We start from the raw sequence: 17,452 nt of genomic DNA, 5'->3' as shown, positions 1-17,452 counted from the left end.
TGGATTCCTAAGGGATGTGATGTTTCTAACAGCAAAGAAAAGCCAAATGGACCCAAATTTGTAAGGGGACCAAATCTTGCAACTTGAATTTGTTTATGCAGGAAAAATAAAGAGAAAAAGGAGAACTGAGCCATCTGATCAAGCTGTTGAAGAAAAAGACAATCATTGAAGCTGAATCAATGATTTGCAAAAGGTCAAAAACAGTGAAAAGAAGCTTTCTTGATCAACAAGCAATTGGCTCATTTAAGAAACAACACAAGGATAAGACTTTCTTTTATTTGTTCTCATTTTCTGTTTTAAAGTTCTTTCCTATGATTGATCTTCTTTCAATCATGTCATGTGCCTTAAGAAACAACCGATTGTTTTGAGTCTGACAGCACTGTGAAGAAATTGATTTAACTGATTTTTGAATTTCTAGCCGTTGCAGATTTTTTTTAAAAGGAGAATCTTGGTCAAAGGATCTGTGTTGAATGCTGATCACGTCCAGAAAGAAGTTACAATAGTCATAAAGGAATATATTCCAAAATCTTGGAAAATCAAGAGCCTTAATGACTAGTCAAAGATCACATGTGAAGACCATGTGATTTTCGGCTTTTTCTGACAAGTTTCTGTGCAGAACAGAGTATAGTCCTCTCTCTGAAAATCAGAGTCAAAACAAGAGCTGTAAGGTCTGGAGGAAGACTTGAAGGCTGGTTTTCTGGTGACAATGATCTCATTGAGAAGTATAGGTACGAAACAAGTCTCAAAAAGATAAACAACCCCAAGGTTGTATGCTTTGATTGGCTGAAAAGCCAAAAGCTTGACAATGTGAGGAAGCTTCTCAAGGACCAGTCACTCAGAAAGTTTATGGAGCTCAAAGGGAACATATATCCAGATTTGGTGAGGGTTTTCTACACCAACTTGAAGTTTGAGGGAAACAACTTGGTCTTTCATGTAAAAGGCGTGGAGATGGAGATAACCCATGAGGTTTGGGCTGCTGTAGCTGGGCTGAAGTTCTCTGGTTTAAGAATCAATAAAGGAAACCTTGGTGTGGTAGAAGATTTCAACAAGATTCAGTTCTACAAAAGTTGCTTGAAGAACAATCAATCTCAAGTTAGAACATGCTCGGTTGGTGGCTTAAAGCTTGATGAGAGGTTGCTTGCTCTCATTGTAACTTGGATCCTAACTCCTAGGGGGAGCAATCACTCTGTGTTGACTGAAGAAGATCTGGTCTATATCTTCTGGATTACCAAGAAAGTGAAAATAAATTGGATTCACATAATCAAGGAACATATGCAAAAAGCCATGAGGTTAGGTGATTACCATTATCCCTATGCTGTTTTAATTTCTAAGTTTCTACTCTATTTTGAAGTTAATCTTGAAGATGAAACTTCTGAGCTGGTCAAGTCAACTCAAGAGTTGAACAATGGATCACTCAGCAAGATGGGCTTCACAAAAATAGGTGGAAAATGGTTAAGTAAGGATGGCGATCATGGTGCCTCATCAAGTGGTGCTGCCAATATTGAACAAGATGAAGCTGTTGATATGGATGTTCAACATGAAGATCCAGCTGAAGATTTTCAAGATGCAGGAGCTAGTGCTGAAGATGGAAATCAAAGAGAAAGAATGCAAACCATGTCGCCCTTTGAAAGACTCATGGTGAATAGGCTTGATAGCTTCGCTGAAAATCAAAGAAGCCTCCATGATCTCTGTGTTAGCAACTTTCAAAGGATTGACACAAGGTTTGACAACATGGATGCAAGGTTTATGACTCTGGATGAACAGATTGAAGCTGTCCAGAATCAAATCTTTGATCTTCAGTTTGCTGATGAAGAAGATTGAAAGAAAAACAACCGATTGAAAATCAAAACAATTGATTGTTTTTGGCTGCTCTCTTTTCTGGTTTTTTAAATTTTTTCCTTCTGCTGTTGCTGTTTAATTCTGATGTAATAAGAACAATATCCTGTTTTATCTTTGTCTATTTGTGAAGACAAATAGGGGGAGATATATGCTGTGTTTGAAGTTTATTTTAATTTTTTGTTTTTCATTTTGTTGAAAACAGTTTGAGTAACATGTAGTTTGGCTCTGATATTAACTGTTTTAAAGCTTTAATTGTTTATCTGTATGCTAACCGAATATCAGAAGTTCAAAATATTGCTCAAAGTTCTTTTGCAGGAATTCTTCAGATTTAATCAAGAACAACACAAGCATAAGGGATTTGTCTTCATCAAATAGGAGGAGATTGTTGAACCAAGTGGTGTTCAATGTTTTGAAGAATCCAAACCCTTTGAAGGATGATGAAGCCTTTGCTGTGCTTGATGCTGCTGTGCTGGTTTATAGCTTTGTTCTGGGGTAGTTTTATTTTGTAATCAACCCTTAGATTAAATCTCAAAGCAATTAGCATCTCAATTTTATCAAAGCAAAATGATTTTCAAACTAAGTTGAAACAACCGATTGTTTACACTTAGGTGTTTTGAGAAAGTTTGAAAACTGTTTTTGAATGGTGGATTTTGTTAAGTAACAAAACAACCGATTGATTCGAAGAAACAATCGATTGTTTGTTTTAAAACATAACAGAAAAACTATTTTCTTTGATTGAGCTTTAAATGCTTTAACTGAATACGCTCCAGTCATTAAATGATTTGACCAATCAGTTTTAAATCCAATTAAGAGTTTGTTAAGATTTGATAACAAACTATATCTTTGTATAAATTCAGAAAAACTGTTTTTAGTAAAGGATCTTGAGATTAAGAGTTTTTCATCTAAAAGTTTTTGTGAGATTGCTTAAGAGCTGAGAGATTGATCAAAGTGCTGAATAGTGCTGAATAGGATTCTGCTTGTATTGATTCCAGATTTTCATCTGTAACAAGTGTAATCTTTGTAAACTGCTGAACAATTTGTTTGTATGTTGTGCTGAGATTGGTTGTGTGTTCTTGAGGTGTTCAAGATCAGCAATCTTAGTGTTGGCCAAGAAGAGTGTCTTTCTTGAGGTTTTCAAGGTCATTCTCTTGGTTGTTGTGTAAGTGATCAAGGTGTGGTTGCTTAGTGGATTTCCTCAGGGTTCTGAGAAGACTGGATGTAGCCCTGGATTGGAGTGAACCAGTATAAACAACTGTGTACAATCTTTCTAACTCTATCTCTTTAAATTCAGTTTGTTTGTTGTTTGCTGGTATAAACAACTGATTGTTTCGAAGAAACAATCGATTGTTTTTTTCTAGTATTACAGTTTTGCTTGCTGTTTTGGCTAACTGAATTGCTGAATCAATTGGTTTCTGAAATAAGTTCATTCTAGCTTTGAAAAGTTTGCGAAAACCCCTTTAAACAATTCACCCCCCCTCTAGTTTAAAGCCAACTTTTCTAACAATGTTTGTATCTACCGGTTTGTGTGGATTTGAGAGTGAGAAAATGTAACAAAAGTGTTTTATCCCATCCTCGCTACTGCTGAAAATTTGGGTAGAAAGCCACATAAGCTTATGTCATTTTACTTTGTTACCGTCAACTATTTTGTTGAAATTGCGTGAGCTTCTGCCATGAACTCTGTGCACAATAGTCAAACATTTTAAATTTAGACAGAAAGACACGAGAATAGATTATGCATGCCATTTTAGAGGAAAACAACATTGATTATGTTTTTTTTCAAGGGATCAATGTTTTCCCCCCATAATCGATTATCTATGTTTTTTCTTTGGATAATTGATTGTCCCTTGTAGATAAACCATGTTGATCTTATTTATTTATGAAAATCAATGTTGTGGTACATGTTATGCATGCCATAATCGATTTTGTGCTATATTTTCTTATTCTCACTTAGATGTGTTGATTACTTGTAATTTGTGGTTTTTAATTTTGGTTATCATTTTTATTTTTTGCATAAGCATATTTTGGTTCTGATTTTATATATTTTTTTAATTAGATTATTTATATATTTTAACTAAAATATTTGATTAATAATATTTTAATTTAACCACATATAATTTATATTTTTTAACTGAAATATTTGGTTAATAATATTTTAATTTAAACAAATTTTGTACATAAATAAGTAATTTATTTTTTATTTTTAATTAATTGTAATATTATATTTTAATTTATTAATTAAATAAATAATAAATTATATCAAATTATTTTTTTAAACATTTTTTACAATTTCTAATATTAGAATTCATTTTATGATGAAAAATAATTTTTATGAGAACTTTTTATCTTCAAACAATGATAAGTAACTCGTATTTTTTTCGAAAATAATTATTCAACGTATTATTGACTAAAATTTTAATTAACTAAAATCTACACAAAAGATACCTCATATTTCATTATTCAAGTATTTTTTTAAAATGTATAAATTTGTAAAGTCACATTTTAAACTTTTTAAAAAAATAAAAAAAATTATCTCACACCCATCACATTACTCACAAACTTGAATAAACTTTCCCCACAAATTCATTCTACATACTTTACCTCATATTTCATTATTCAAGTATTTTTTTAAAAGGATAAATTTGTAAACTTACATTGGAAACGTATTAAAAAATAAAAAGTCCTCTCACAACCATCACATTAAACTTTCCCGACAAATTCACTCTACATACCTTAAACAAAAAAATGAAAACAATTAAAATATTCACAATATTTAGGAATTTGTACTCAAAATTAATTTTTTCCCCAACAATGTCAGAAGTAGTAATTTGTCCCTAAGGGATATCAAACCCACAAGGAACATTTGAATTATTAAGTATAATATTGACTAAATAGAAAAGAAAAGTAAATAAAGTTTGTTGGGAGTTTGTTATAATGATTGCAAAAATTATAAAGAAAGCAAGTCAAAGAGTTTGTTGGTTCAATTTGGGAAAATTGGGATTGGGGTTCATCATTCTTAATCTTTTGTATTTTGAAAAGTATAGTAATATTCTATCCTTTGATTGATGTTGATCTCATATAAAATTCATTTATATCGATTCCTCGCATATTTATAAAAAATATTTAGTATTACGATTAGATGTTGATAGAAATTAACATTTCACATCTATTCCTAAAATATGCTAAACATTATCATTTTGGTCAGAAACTTAGAGATACTTTTCAGACAAATCTAAGGATTTAAATCATGATAAACAAGAATTAGAGATAAAATGACAATACAAATCATCAATCAAGAACATAATATTATATTTAGATATCACCTCAATACACAAGGGTTTGAACTACTCCTAATCCCAAGGATAGAATTCGCCACTCATGTTGGCCATTACAAGCATGGAAAGCAAGAGAAGAAGATCCAGGATGTTTCTCCATGATGGTTGCCTCCTCTAGGGTTTTCTATCACCTATTCTCCACATTGATGTCTACGGTTGTGCCTCACGCCTCATATTTAACCTAGTTGGGTTAGGGCTAAGTGACTTCTGGCCTGGGCGAGTTGGACAGAAACAGGCCCAACGTCTCTGGAGTGATCTCGCCTAGGCAAGATTGGGCTCGTTTGGGTGAGATCTTGTGGAAGCTTCTACCTTAGGCGAGTTTGGATGAGTATTTGGAGCATTCCAACTTTCCATTTTTATCTTGTATATTCTCTTTTTGCCCTTTCATCTCCATTTTTCCCTAGAATCATGAAACTAACACAAATTTGGGAATAAATCATTCTTATTCATATTATAATCACAATATATGTTAAAATGTTCAAATTCATAAATTAGGGTTTATACTAGTTATTTTAACAATTAATATCCACAAGTGGTTTTTATTTTAATATGAAATATTACATAAATATGACACTTATCACTCTTTTAACATATCTGAGAATTATAATCGTTGCAGTATAGTGACTTGGCCCACCTAACCTTAGGAAAAGGGGATAAGATAGTCAAATCCACACTCGTCTCCCTCATTGTTGTTCCTATGCTTGTGTGTGGAGAGAGAGAAAGAGAGAGATATTTTAGAGATGTGACTAATAACGTTTTACAATATTAATTATATATTACATTAAATTAATGCATATATCAATATTTTACACAAATAATTAAATGAAAAATAAATAAATTAGGGTTATTTATGTTATTTTAATATGTATTAATATATTAAATGATATCACATAAATAATATAATGTTTACATTAATTTATTACATTAATAACATTATTTAATAATTAAATGTATACAATAACTAATTTTCTTATTTTATGATCCTGCCGACAACTCGAGCGTGGAGGAATCGCTTCGTAGCTCTCTCCCTACCCCGTCTATGTGACTGTGTTATCTGCAAAATCACCCTCAGAACCTTCTCTAGGATCTCCAAACGCGACCTGCAAAACACACAGACGGTGCCTCTAGCGGCCGTTTGCACTCCGACGATCAAGTTAGGTCACAGAACCACCAATTTGAATAACTGTGTAGTAATGTGTGTAAAAGAAACAGTGTGTGTGTATTTCTCTCTGATTCTCCTTTTATCCCTCCTCCTGTATCTGCGCCTAACAGAATTCTGTTATGCCTCTCTGGCATGTGTCAGAATCCTGTTGCGCTTTTCTGTGGCAACGTACCTCCAAAATCAGTAGAACGTGAGTGTCTGCGCGTGTCTGCGCTTGTCTGTACCTTTAACGGTACGGAGTGCAGCTTTGTCTGGACCGCGCCCCTCTCAGATGATGACGCGTGGAGGCATGCAACTAACCACACACGCGTGTCACTACGTGAGGGGCTCTAGCACTCTCAGGAGAACGCCAGGTGTGGCTGGTCTAGGCACACTCACCAAGCATTGCTCTCTGGCGTTGACGATTTCCCCTTCACGATGCCATGCGCATAATGGGTTGAAGGAGTCGCCAATCACTAATCGGTTTACTAGCTCCCCCAGGCCACTCTCATGCACGATTCTCTGAGATATGTTCATGCGAGGTCCGTGCGTAACGCTCTCGCTGGGAACCTCAGTCCCAGCTTAACTGCGTGTAACATGAAACCCCGATGACCATGCACTCGATGACTGATCGGTGCCCTATTGCTTCTCGCGTTCTGCCCCTAGGTGTTCATCTGGGAACTGATCTGTCGGTGACCGCTTGGTTACTGACCACTGACCACCGTTCTGGGTGATCTGTCCCCTGACTTCTCTGCCGAATGATCTGTCGGTGGCCACTTGGCTACTGACCACCGATCACCGTTCTAGGTGATCTGCTCCCTGATCTCTCTGTCAGCCGGTCCACGTGTCACTCTACGAGTGGCCCACGTGATCATCTTCTGCTGACGTCATCAACTACCGATGACCGACCGGATCACAAGCCCCTCAGTCTCGAGCTGTGAACTCGTTCTCAACGAAGAGACTAAGTGGTCGCGCCCTCGGTCCACGTGGCAAGTGGGGCGACATCACGTGCCACCTCACGTGCTGCCTTTTAACGTTACGACTACCTCCCTTAATCTCGCGACACGGTGGCGCATCAACGGTCAGCGTGGAGTGTCGGTAGCGCTTCCCCTCTTTTCAAATAGGCGCACGCCTTTACTGTTTCTTCATCCTCTTCAATCAACTCCCAAACTCTCTGCGAATCCCCTCTCCGCGCTTCCTCCTTTCTTCCAGCTTTCTACCTTCAGAACTTTCGCGATCATTCAAAGGTATGGTTTTTCTTCTTTCTTGGTCCATTCCGGTTCTTTTCATCGATTGCATTCGTCCCTTTCATAATCATGCATCCATCTTCTCCGTTTTTTCTCTTCTCGACCCACGCTAGGGTTTTCGCATTCTTCACTCCGCTCTCTGTTTCTCCCTCTTCCTCTTCCCACCTGGACCTTTCTTTCTCCTTCCCCTCCTTTGTTTTTCACCGAACTATTCATCATTCCCTCACCTTCCATTCATCCTGAATTTTCACTTTTCCTCCACTGCAACTATCTGTCAATGGCTCGCTTGAAACAAACCGCTCGAATCATTGCCTCGTCTTCTGGTGCACAGCCTTCCGCAAGTGCTCCAGCTCCACCACCACCTGTTGCAACCTCCTACCACGACAACACCAGGGTCTATGACTAGGCTCCCCTGGCGTTGCTCGCCGAAACCTCTACCTTATTGCCGCAGGGGCACCTAAAATCCCTCTTGAGCAGCGACCCGGATGAGCCCTCTTGCGCCATCGACCGGGAAAATGACTTCAACATCCGCGTCTGCATTCCTCCTCGAGGGATGCCCGTCTGTGCGGATGAAAGGGCCACCAATGGGGTGCCCTTCACTTTCATCTACTCTGCCATCTTCAAGAGGTTGAAGTTGCGCCTGCTCTTCACCTTTTTCGAGAAGGAGCTGATGATGGAGCTGAACGTCGCACCCAGCCAACTCCATCCAAATGCCTGGGCCTTCACCCGGGCATTTGAGATTCTCTGCAATTATTTCGGGCTTAACGCCTCCGTGGATGTGTTTCTCTACTTCTTCGAGGCGAAGAACCCTGGGGATAGGTCCTGGGTGAGTCTGAATGGGGTTGCTGGACGGGTGCTCTTGGGCCTGTATCAGCAATCCTTCAAAGATTGGAAAGGCAGGTTCTACATGATATCTGCCACCCCACAAAGTCCAACATTGCTCGAGGGGTACCCCCTCTACTGGGTTCCTAGGGTCGAGTTCAAGAAACCCCGGGATCTCGAAGCCATGGCCCCCCACGAGCGCGAGCTATGTGGGCTGTTCCTGGGGGCCAAGTACAACTCTGCTCTTCTCATCAAACATGAGTTTGATGTGTTGGCTCTGAAAAAGTACATAGGTAGACCCTTCTTCTTCCACCTCTTAGGATACCTGCACATTCTCATGCATGCTTGCACACATTTTCATTCACTTGCATAACTATGTCATCTAACTCTTCTTTTTCCCTTCGATGTAGATACGATGTTAGGAAAGGAAAGGAAGAAAGCTTTGCTGGAGCTTGCTAGACTTAAAGGGGGGAAAGGGACTGGTTCCTCTTCTTCCACTACCGAACCTATCGCCGCTCCTCCTCTCTCGGTCGCGCCAGCTGAAGGCCCCGAGCCAGGAAGGAAAAGAAGAATGCTGGTGAAGGCCCTTCCCTCATCTGCTGCTGCTGCTCCTGCTCCCTCAACCGAAGAGGAGAGCTCTGGCTCTCCTCTTCGTTCACCACAAGAGGAAACTTCCAGCGGTTGGGGGGGCCTCATCTCTTCAACCTGAGGGGATTGAGGTAGTGGAGATAGAGGAAGGCTCGCCCTCGCCTCCTTCTATTCAGCCTGCCCCAATGCCAACATGCTTTCCCTCTCCTCAACAACTGCCATCCCCAACCCCTCGATCACCATCTCCTTCCCCAACAGGCCAACCACTTGGTCAATCCGTTCCACCTACTGGGGGAGATTCTGCTCGCTCGGGGGATCTCGTGTCGCCACCACCACTGGCAACCTCCGCCGCTACCGCTGAAGGTGGGGGGGCCAGCTCTCGACCAAGCGGCTCTGGAGCAACCAACGAGAACTTCAGCCGAGTCATTGCTCTGGTTCGACAGCTCATTCGCAGCCGGGAGCTCATCGAGTGGAACGGGGAGGAGGTGGACATGCACCTGGCGAAGCAGATAGTGCTTTCCCTGGAGTTTTCCACCCAGCACCGCAAGCAACTAGTCATGGAGAAAAGGATCAAGGAGCTTGAGCATGACAAGGAGTCACTGCAAAGTGACTTTGAGGCTGCCCAAGGATCCGTAGAGCTGATGAAGGGCATGGTGGAGAAAGCCAGGGGAGAGTACCTAGCGCAGGTCCAAGAGACCATCAAGACTGAGATCTTGATGGGGGAAGCCATCAATGTCTTGGACTGCGAGGTGGTGGAGTTGCGGGGCAAGGTGACCCACCTGGAGGCCGAGACTTCCTCCCTACGCAAACAGAACTTACAACTGGCGGGGGATCTCGAGTTTGCCAGGGAAACAGCCACTACTGGGGAGAAGAAACTTGAGGAGGTGGTGAGCAAGCTGTCTGAGGCAAAGGGCCAATTGGAAGAAGCTGCTTCTTCCATCGCTTCCCTTACCACCGAGAAGAATGCTGCAGAGGCCTCCAAGCTAAAGCTCGAAGTGGAGAACGCCGACCTTATGGGCGTGGGCGCTGAAGCCCTTGCTGATGGGTTCGAGCTGGCACTCGAGCAGATCAAATGCGTTCTTCCGGATCTGGACCTCTCCCAGTTCAGCATCTATCACGAAGTGGTAGATGGAAAACTCATCCCTCCTCCTTGAGTTCTTTCTCTTTTTTGTAATTTTACACTTCTGCACAATTTGTTGCACTTGGAACTTGTATAAACTTTGTTGCGTAATACATACTAGTTTCAGCCGCATATCTTTCTTTTCGCATTTCCTTAAGCTTCGTCTTTCTCTTTGCACACGACTAACTGTTGGCTAACTTAGGTTTAGCGCGATCTTGCACTCTTTGATCTTGGCCTCTACTTGATCACGACTAGCTACTCCCTTAGCTTTGTATTTAACGGCTCTTGTGCATAGCTTAGTACTGAACGACTGACTAGGCGTAAACTGATCAGTCGTCGTTCTTCAAGCAGCATACCCACCAACAACTCATCAGTCATCGTTCTTCACGCTTCACTTTGCTTCTTTGTCGCTCTAGCACTAAGTGCATAGAGGACATCGATCGTCAGAGGTGATACCTTGTTTGGCGAAATTTGCTCAACTGCATGAACTCAGCAATACTGGAACTTGACCCTCCGTGTACCGCTTTTAACTCGAGCAAATTGTTTAACCTTATAACAAACTTGGCAAACTGTTAACTCAAAGTAAACTTGAGCAACTATCAACTCTTCGGCGATGACGTTCAATAAAACTTGTGAACTTAAGGCAACAAATCTTAACAAAAGATCACTTACTAGGCAGCAGGTTCTGACTCAAACTAGTATTAAAATACAGTTTACCTGATCTGCCAAGTGAGATTCCCCCTACTTCTGTCATCGCCTGGAACTCTTCGGATCTGGTACTCGCCGCACAACCCCTTCACTGTCTCAACTTTCACGCCATAGGGTTCTGGCGATGTTACCTTTCTTCTTTTCATGACCTGATCATTGTTCCCTCATCTGGGGGTAGAGGCGCCTTTCGGATCCTCCTCTACCTCCCTGAGTTTCGGAGCAATGATCTGGTCTTACTGGGTCAATATTGATGTTTCACTTAAAGGGGGAAAGGCATTTTCTTTCCCTTCCCACCGCTTAAGGTCACAAACACCCCTGACTTTTCAGCTCATCTTGCCTGAACTCACTCTGAAGTGAGAAGGACTTTTTCTTGCCTGAACTCACTCTCAGGTGAGAAGGACTTTTTCTTGCCTGAACTCACTCTAAGGTGAGAAGGACTTTTTCTTGCCTGAACTCACTCTAAGGTGAGAAGGACTTTTTCTTGCCTGAACTCACTCTAAGGTGAGAAGGACTTTTCTGGTGCCTCAACTTGCCCAGGGTGTACATCTCCACCCCCCTGGATGCACTGAGGACTTTTCAGCTTGCCTCTATCTGCTGGTGCAGAGAGGTCCTTTAATCTGTTCTCGCCTGCACTCGCACAAAGTCGAGGAGGACTTTATGTCTTTCTCGCCTCCAGACGCGCGAGGGCGTTGAGGTCTTTAATCATTGCTGGTGCCTCCGATCGCCGAAAGACGATGAGGACTTTAAAACTTTAACTGTGCCGCCGATCGCCGAAAAGCGATGGGGACTTTAAAACCTTTAACTGATGCCGCTGATCGCCGAAAAACGATGGGGGCTTCAAAACCTTTAACTGAGAGCATGCAATACGATTTTACTGTTGCCCTAGATTGCATACGAGTGATAAGGCCTTTTTCCTAAGACTCTCGAAACTATAAGCATGCAAACATAGAAGCTTTAAACTTTGAAAAACTCTTCTTTATTGGGTGGCCTCATTAAAAACCCTCCTTAGGGAAAAAAGAGTGCCCCCTTGAAATTGTTTTAACAGAAACTATTCGAATCTCCTCATATTCGTCTTTACTTACAAGGCTTTAACTGTAATACGACTTGAGATGTGTTGCGTTCCAAGTGCGAGGAATCGCCCCTCCTTCTAACGTTTCCAAGCGGTAGGCGCCATTCCCGAGCGCCTCGGTTATTCTGAACGGTCCCGTCCACTTGGGCGATAACTTGTTCTGCATCTCGTACTGATGGGCCTTCCTCATCACCAGATCGCCGCTTCTAAACTGCCTTGACGTTACCTTAGAGTTGTACCTTCGCTCAACTCTTCTCTTTACCGCTTCGGCTTTCACTCTCGTCTCCTCCCTGACCTCATCCAGCAAATCCAGATTCATTCTTCTTTCTTCGTTCGAGTCTTCCGCCACGAAGTTCTGGAATCTCGGCGAGCTTTCCTGGATTTCGACTGGAATCATCGCATCACATCCATAAACCAAACTAAAGGGGGTCTCGTGGGTTCCTGACTGCTCAGTGGTATGGTATGCCCAAACTATGCGGGGTACCTCTTTAGCCCACGATCCCTTAGCTTTCTCTAATCTTCTTTTTAAACCTCTCAGCAACACCCGATTGGCAGACTCCACTTGGCCATTCGTCTGTGGGTGCTCGACAGATGCAAACACCTGTTGTATCCCCACCTCTTCGCACAGCTTTTTCAAGAGATGACTTGCAAACTGAGTCCCATTGTCTGACACCAGGCGCTTAGGCACACCAAACCGACACACTATGTTCTTCCATACAAAGCTCTCAATCTTGTGCGCGGTGATCTGGGCCACTGGCTCTCGATCCACTTGGTGAAGTATTCAATCGCCACCACCAAGTACTTCATATGCCTGATCGCCAATGGGAAGGGTCCCAGAATGTCAATTCCCCAAGTATGGAACGGCCAGGGGCTGTAAATCGACTTCAGCTCTTCTGGGGGTGCCTTGTGCCAATCGGCGTGCTGCTGGCATTGCTTGCAACGCTGGGCGTATCTCTTGCAATCTTCTCTCATCGTGGGCCAGTAATAGCCTGCACGGATAGTCCTTGTCGCCAGCGATCGACCTCCAATGTGGCTCCCGCAAATTCCCTCATGGAGCTCAACCATAATCCTCGTGCACTTTTCTCCGTGTATGCATACAAGAAGGGGGTGCGTGAATCCAAACCTATACAGCTCGCCGTCAATAAGGGTAAACTTGCTGGAGCTCTTTTTTATTTTTCTGGCCTTAGTTGGGTCCACTGGAAGCACACCATCCGCTAAATAGCGTTGGTAAGGCGTTATCCACGTGTTTGGCTCGTGGACAGCGCAAATCTGCATCGATCTTGCCCCTTCTTCTACTGGGCGCGCTTTGACCCTCGGCGCCCTCAGAGTTTCCTGCGTTAGGGACCTATGACTTCTCGCCGGTCTTCCCATTGATCTACAAACATGGAAAACTTGGTGGTCTGCCACGAATGCTCGAGGCGCTTTCAAAGTTTCTTGAATGACAGTCCTCTGCCTACCCCCTTTGCCCGAACTGGCGAGCTTGGTTAGCAAGTCAGCTCGGGCATTCTGTTCTCTTGGCACGTGCACTACTTCAAACGAAGCGAAAGATCTTCTTAGCTCCTGCGCGTACTCCAAGTAGGCTGCCATCTGCGGGTCCTTGGCTTGGAACTCGCCAGTTACTTGTCCCGTGACCAATAGCGAGTCGCTCTTGGCCATCAGCACTCTCGCCCCCATTTCCTTAGCCAGCAAGATTCCAGCGATCAAAGCCTCATATTCAGCTTGGTTGTTGCTTGCTTTGAAAGCGAACCTCAATGACTGCTCTATCAGCACTCCGTTGGGCCCTTCCAAGATGACCCCAGCCCTGCTGCCCAGCTGGTTGGACAACCCATCAACAGAGAGTACCTAGCGAAAGTCACCCTCGGCGTTTTGTGCTACCTCGGAGGACAACTCGACCACGAAATCGGCGAAGACTTGCCCTTTGATCGATCCCCGGGGTTCATACTTGATGTCGAACTCCGAAAGCTCGACCGCCCACTTCACCATCCTTCCAGCCACATCGGGCTTCTTCAAAACCTTCTGAATCGGCAGATCAGTCATCACCAGCACTGTGAAGCTCCGGAAGTAATGGCGCAATCTCCTCGCCGAGAATACAACCGTTAATGCTGCCTTTTCTAGGGCCTGGTACCTTACCTCCGGGCCTTGCAACACCTTGCTAACGAAATATATAGGCCTTTAGGTCTGGTCCTGATCCTGCACTAACACCGCGCTGATCGCCCTCTCAGTTATGGCAAAGTACAGCCTGAGGGGTGTTATGTCTTGCGGCTTGCACAGAACTGGAGGGCTTGCCAAATATTCCTTGAGCTTTACGAAGGCCTCCTCACACTCCTTTGTCCAAACAAACCTGTTGTTTCTCTTCAAACATTGGAAGTATGGGTGGCCCTTCTCTCCGCTTGCCGATACGAATCGGGACAGGGCGGCCATCCGCCCCGTGAGTTGCTGCACCTCCTTCACATTGGCGGGGCTCCTCATTGCCAAAATGGCGGCGCACTTCTCGGGGTTAGCCTCGATTCCCCTCTCTGACAGAAGAAACTCCAGAAATTTCCCTGCTTCTACACCAAAAACGCACTTTTCAGGATTCAGTTTTAGCTTGTACCTGGCTATTGTGGTGAACAACTCTTCCAAGTCTGCGACGTGCTTGTCTTTCTCCAGGGACGTCACGACCATGTCGTCGACGTATGCCAGAACATTCCTTCCGAGCATGGGCGCGATCACCTTGTCCATCAGCCTTTGGTACGTGGCCCCTGCATTCTTCAACCCGAAGGGCATCACCCTGTAGCAGTAACATGACCTTTCCGTCATGAAGGCGGTCTTCTCCTCGTCCATGGGGTGCATTTTGATTTGGTTGTACCCCGAGAAGGCATCTAGGAAACTGAGCAGCTTGCACCCTGATGCGTTGTCTACTAGGGCGTCAATGCTCGGCAAAGGGTAAGAGTCCTTTGGGCAGGCCTTGTTCAAGTCTGTAAAGTCAACGCACATCCGCCATTTTCCGCTGCTTTTCTTGACCAGGACGACGTTAGCGAGCCATTCTGGATATTGGATTTCCCTGATGTGGCCCGCTGCGAGTAGTTTCCGCGTCTCTTCTTTGATCGCCTGTCTCTTCTCCTCGTTAATTTTCTTCTTCTTTAGCGGATGGGCCTGACTTGGGGGTCCATTGCCAAACGATGACACAAGAAGTCGGGGTCGATTCCCGGCATATCTGAAGCAGCCCACGCAAACGCATCCAAGTGTCTACTAATTACTTCGGCGATCTGGTCTTGCGTCTTGCTATCCAGGGTTCTTCCCAATTTAAACACCTTACCACTGATCTCCTTCTCGAGCCATTCCTCTACCGGCTGAGGTTTCCTCTCGCTGGCGATCAGCGCCCTCGCGATACCGGTTTCTCTGGCGGTCTCCGAGCAGTTTCTCTCCGACCTCGCCTCTACATTCCCCATCGGCACATCGTCCTCGGTGACCACCTCTAACGCCGCATCCGAAGCTCGTCGGTGTTCGCGCTCCGGCTCCACGCCAGGGGGAGGCGTTGTGGTTACGTGGCACACAGACCTCTTGTTCTTAAGGCTATTTTCATAACACTTCTTTGCCTCCTTCTGGTCGGAGCAAATAGTGATGATCATACCCTCCATAGACGGCAGCTTGACCTTCATGTGCCTTGTCGAAGGAACAACTCCTGTTCTGTTGAGCGTTGGCCTCCCAAGCAGTATGTTGTATGCTGATGGGGCGTTTACAATAAGGTACCTGACCTTCTCCGTTCGTGAGGCCAAACCGTCAGTGAAGGTCGTCCTCAGCTCGATATACCCCCTTACCTCCACTTGGTCGCCGGCAAAACCGTACAAGCAGCCCCCATATGGTCTTAGCTGATCAGGGGACAGCTGCAACTTCTCAAAGGTTGGCCAAAACATCACGTCTGCTGAGCTTCCTTGGTCGACCAGCACCCGGTGGACGGTCCTTCCCGCCGTGACAAGCGAGATCACAATAGGGTCGTTGTCGTGTGGCACCACGTCCCTGCGGTCCTCCTTGGTGAACGTGATGTCCACGTCGGGCGAGTGATCTTCAAAGACTTCTACTGACATTATCGACCTCACATACCTCTTTCGTTGCGACGCTGTGCACCCCCTGCCGGAGAATCCGCCAGCTATGGTGTGGATCTCGCCGTGGATAGGCACCTCGTGCTGTTGCCCTCCGCTGCCCGCCGGTTTAGACCCTGATGCTTGGTCCGCTTGCTTCTCTAGCAAGTAATCCTTCAGGAAACCACATTTGACCAGCTTGGCGAGCTGGTGCCCCAGAGCCAAACACGAATTGATAGAGTGGCCAAAACTCTTGTGGAACTCGCACCATGCGTCTGGTTTTGCCCCCAAGATCTTCTCCGTCGTTTTCTCAGGCACTTTGAGCCTGGCAGCTATGTTTGGGACGGCGATCAAATCAGCCAAACCCATCACAAATTCGTACTTGGGGGGGCGATTACTCTCCCTTGGGTGCCCTGGTCCCTTGCTTTTATTTTTCTTACGGTCGTAAGGGTGACGCGCCCTTTGATCCCTCTTTCCCGCCGCCACCTCCATTACCCTCTGAAGCTGCACCCTTGCTTGGGTGCGCGGTTTAGCCGGGGCCACATTTCCTCTCTTCTCGGTGACCTCGCTCTCGGCGGCGATATGAGCCACAGCACGTCGCCGGATTTCGGCGAACGTGGCGGGGTGGCTCCGGATGAGCGACTCGCTAAAAGGCCCAGGCAACACGCCCTTTTTGAAGGCGTGCACGAACATCTCTTCGTCCTTCCCTGGCAAACGGACTATCCGAGCTTCGAATCTGTTCAGGAAATCCTTTAGGGACTCCCCTTGGTACTGCCTTATATCAAACAAGTCATAAGACACCAAAGGTGGTGCCTTGTTCACTATGTACTGCTCAACAAACATCTTGGAAAACTGTTGGAACGTGCTAATGTGGCCAGTAGGTATACTGACAAACCAGTCCAACGCCGTTCCGCTTAATGTGCTCATGAACACCTTACAATACACCGCGTCTGAGCCCCCTGAGAGCATCATCTGAGTATGAAACGCCGTGAGATGGGCTGTGAAAGACGCTTTTACCGCCACAGTGTTAGCCGGGACTACTGAGTCCATGATCTCTTGGGAAAATGGCATAGGAAAGCTGCGTGGTGGGGATGGGGGTCTGTCCCCTGCTGCACGCTCCTCCCGCTCTTGAAGGGCTTTGCGCAACTCTTCGTTGATTCTGTTGAGCTCTTCGTTCCTTGCTTGCGAGGCCACCAGCGCCTCGTGCATCCTTTCCTGCTCAGAACGCGATGCAGCCACGTTCTCCTGCAGCGTCCTCATCATGTCCATCACTTGCGTCATGGACACAGCGTCTTCGTCGGTTGATGGCGCAACTAAACTGGAGCGCGTTGTCCTCATCCTTCCTCAGCAAACTCTGCAGCTCAAAGAACTCAAAACAAACGGTGAAAACTCCAGGAGTCGACTGCGATAGCGAGCAGCTGACCTGAAAACACTCGAAGCACCACCAACACAAACTATGGTTGGGAATCAAGTTTTATACGTGCCCCACGGTGGGCGCCAAATGATCTTGCCGACAACTCGAGCA

The 17,452-nt window shown here is 44.8% G+C and overlaps 1 protein-coding gene across 1 annotated transcript; it reads right to left on the bottom strand.

Moving 5' to 3' along the window:
• Positions 1-11,668: 11,668 nt before the first annotated feature.
• On the bottom strand, positions 11,669-16,620 carry LOC137838753 (uncharacterized). The gene is made up of 2 exons (XM_068647980.1): positions 15,950-16,620; positions 11,669-11,726 (listed from the first exon to the last, which is right to left on the bottom strand). The coding sequence occupies exons 1-2, from the start codon at positions 16,618-16,620 to the stop codon at positions 11,669-11,671; spliced, it is 729 nt and encodes a 242-aa protein (XP_068504081.1).
• Between the last annotated feature and the right edge of the window lie 832 nt (positions 16,621-17,452).

Source organism: Phaseolus vulgaris, chromosome 4 (genome assembly GCF_000499845.2).
Source record: "Phaseolus vulgaris cultivar G19833 chromosome 4, P. vulgaris v2.0, whole genome shotgun sequence".
In the NCBI taxonomy this organism is placed as follows: Eukaryota; Viridiplantae; Streptophyta; class Magnoliopsida; order Fabales; family Fabaceae; genus Phaseolus; species Phaseolus vulgaris.
The sequence above is the reverse complement of the archived record's forward strand: the minus strand, read 5'-3'. Positions and strand labels throughout refer to the sequence as shown.

Excerpts from the sequence above, each read along its gene's own strand:
- LOC137838753 (XM_068647980.1), bottom strand. The coding sequence starts at position 16,620 with ATGTTCGTGCACGCCTTCAAAAAGGGCGTGTTGCCTGGGCCTTTTAGC. Across the intron at positions 11,727-15,949 it reads ACAGCGTCGCAACGAAAGAG|TTTCGAGAGTCTTAGGAAAA; the intron begins GTATGTGAGGTC and ends GCATGCTTATAG.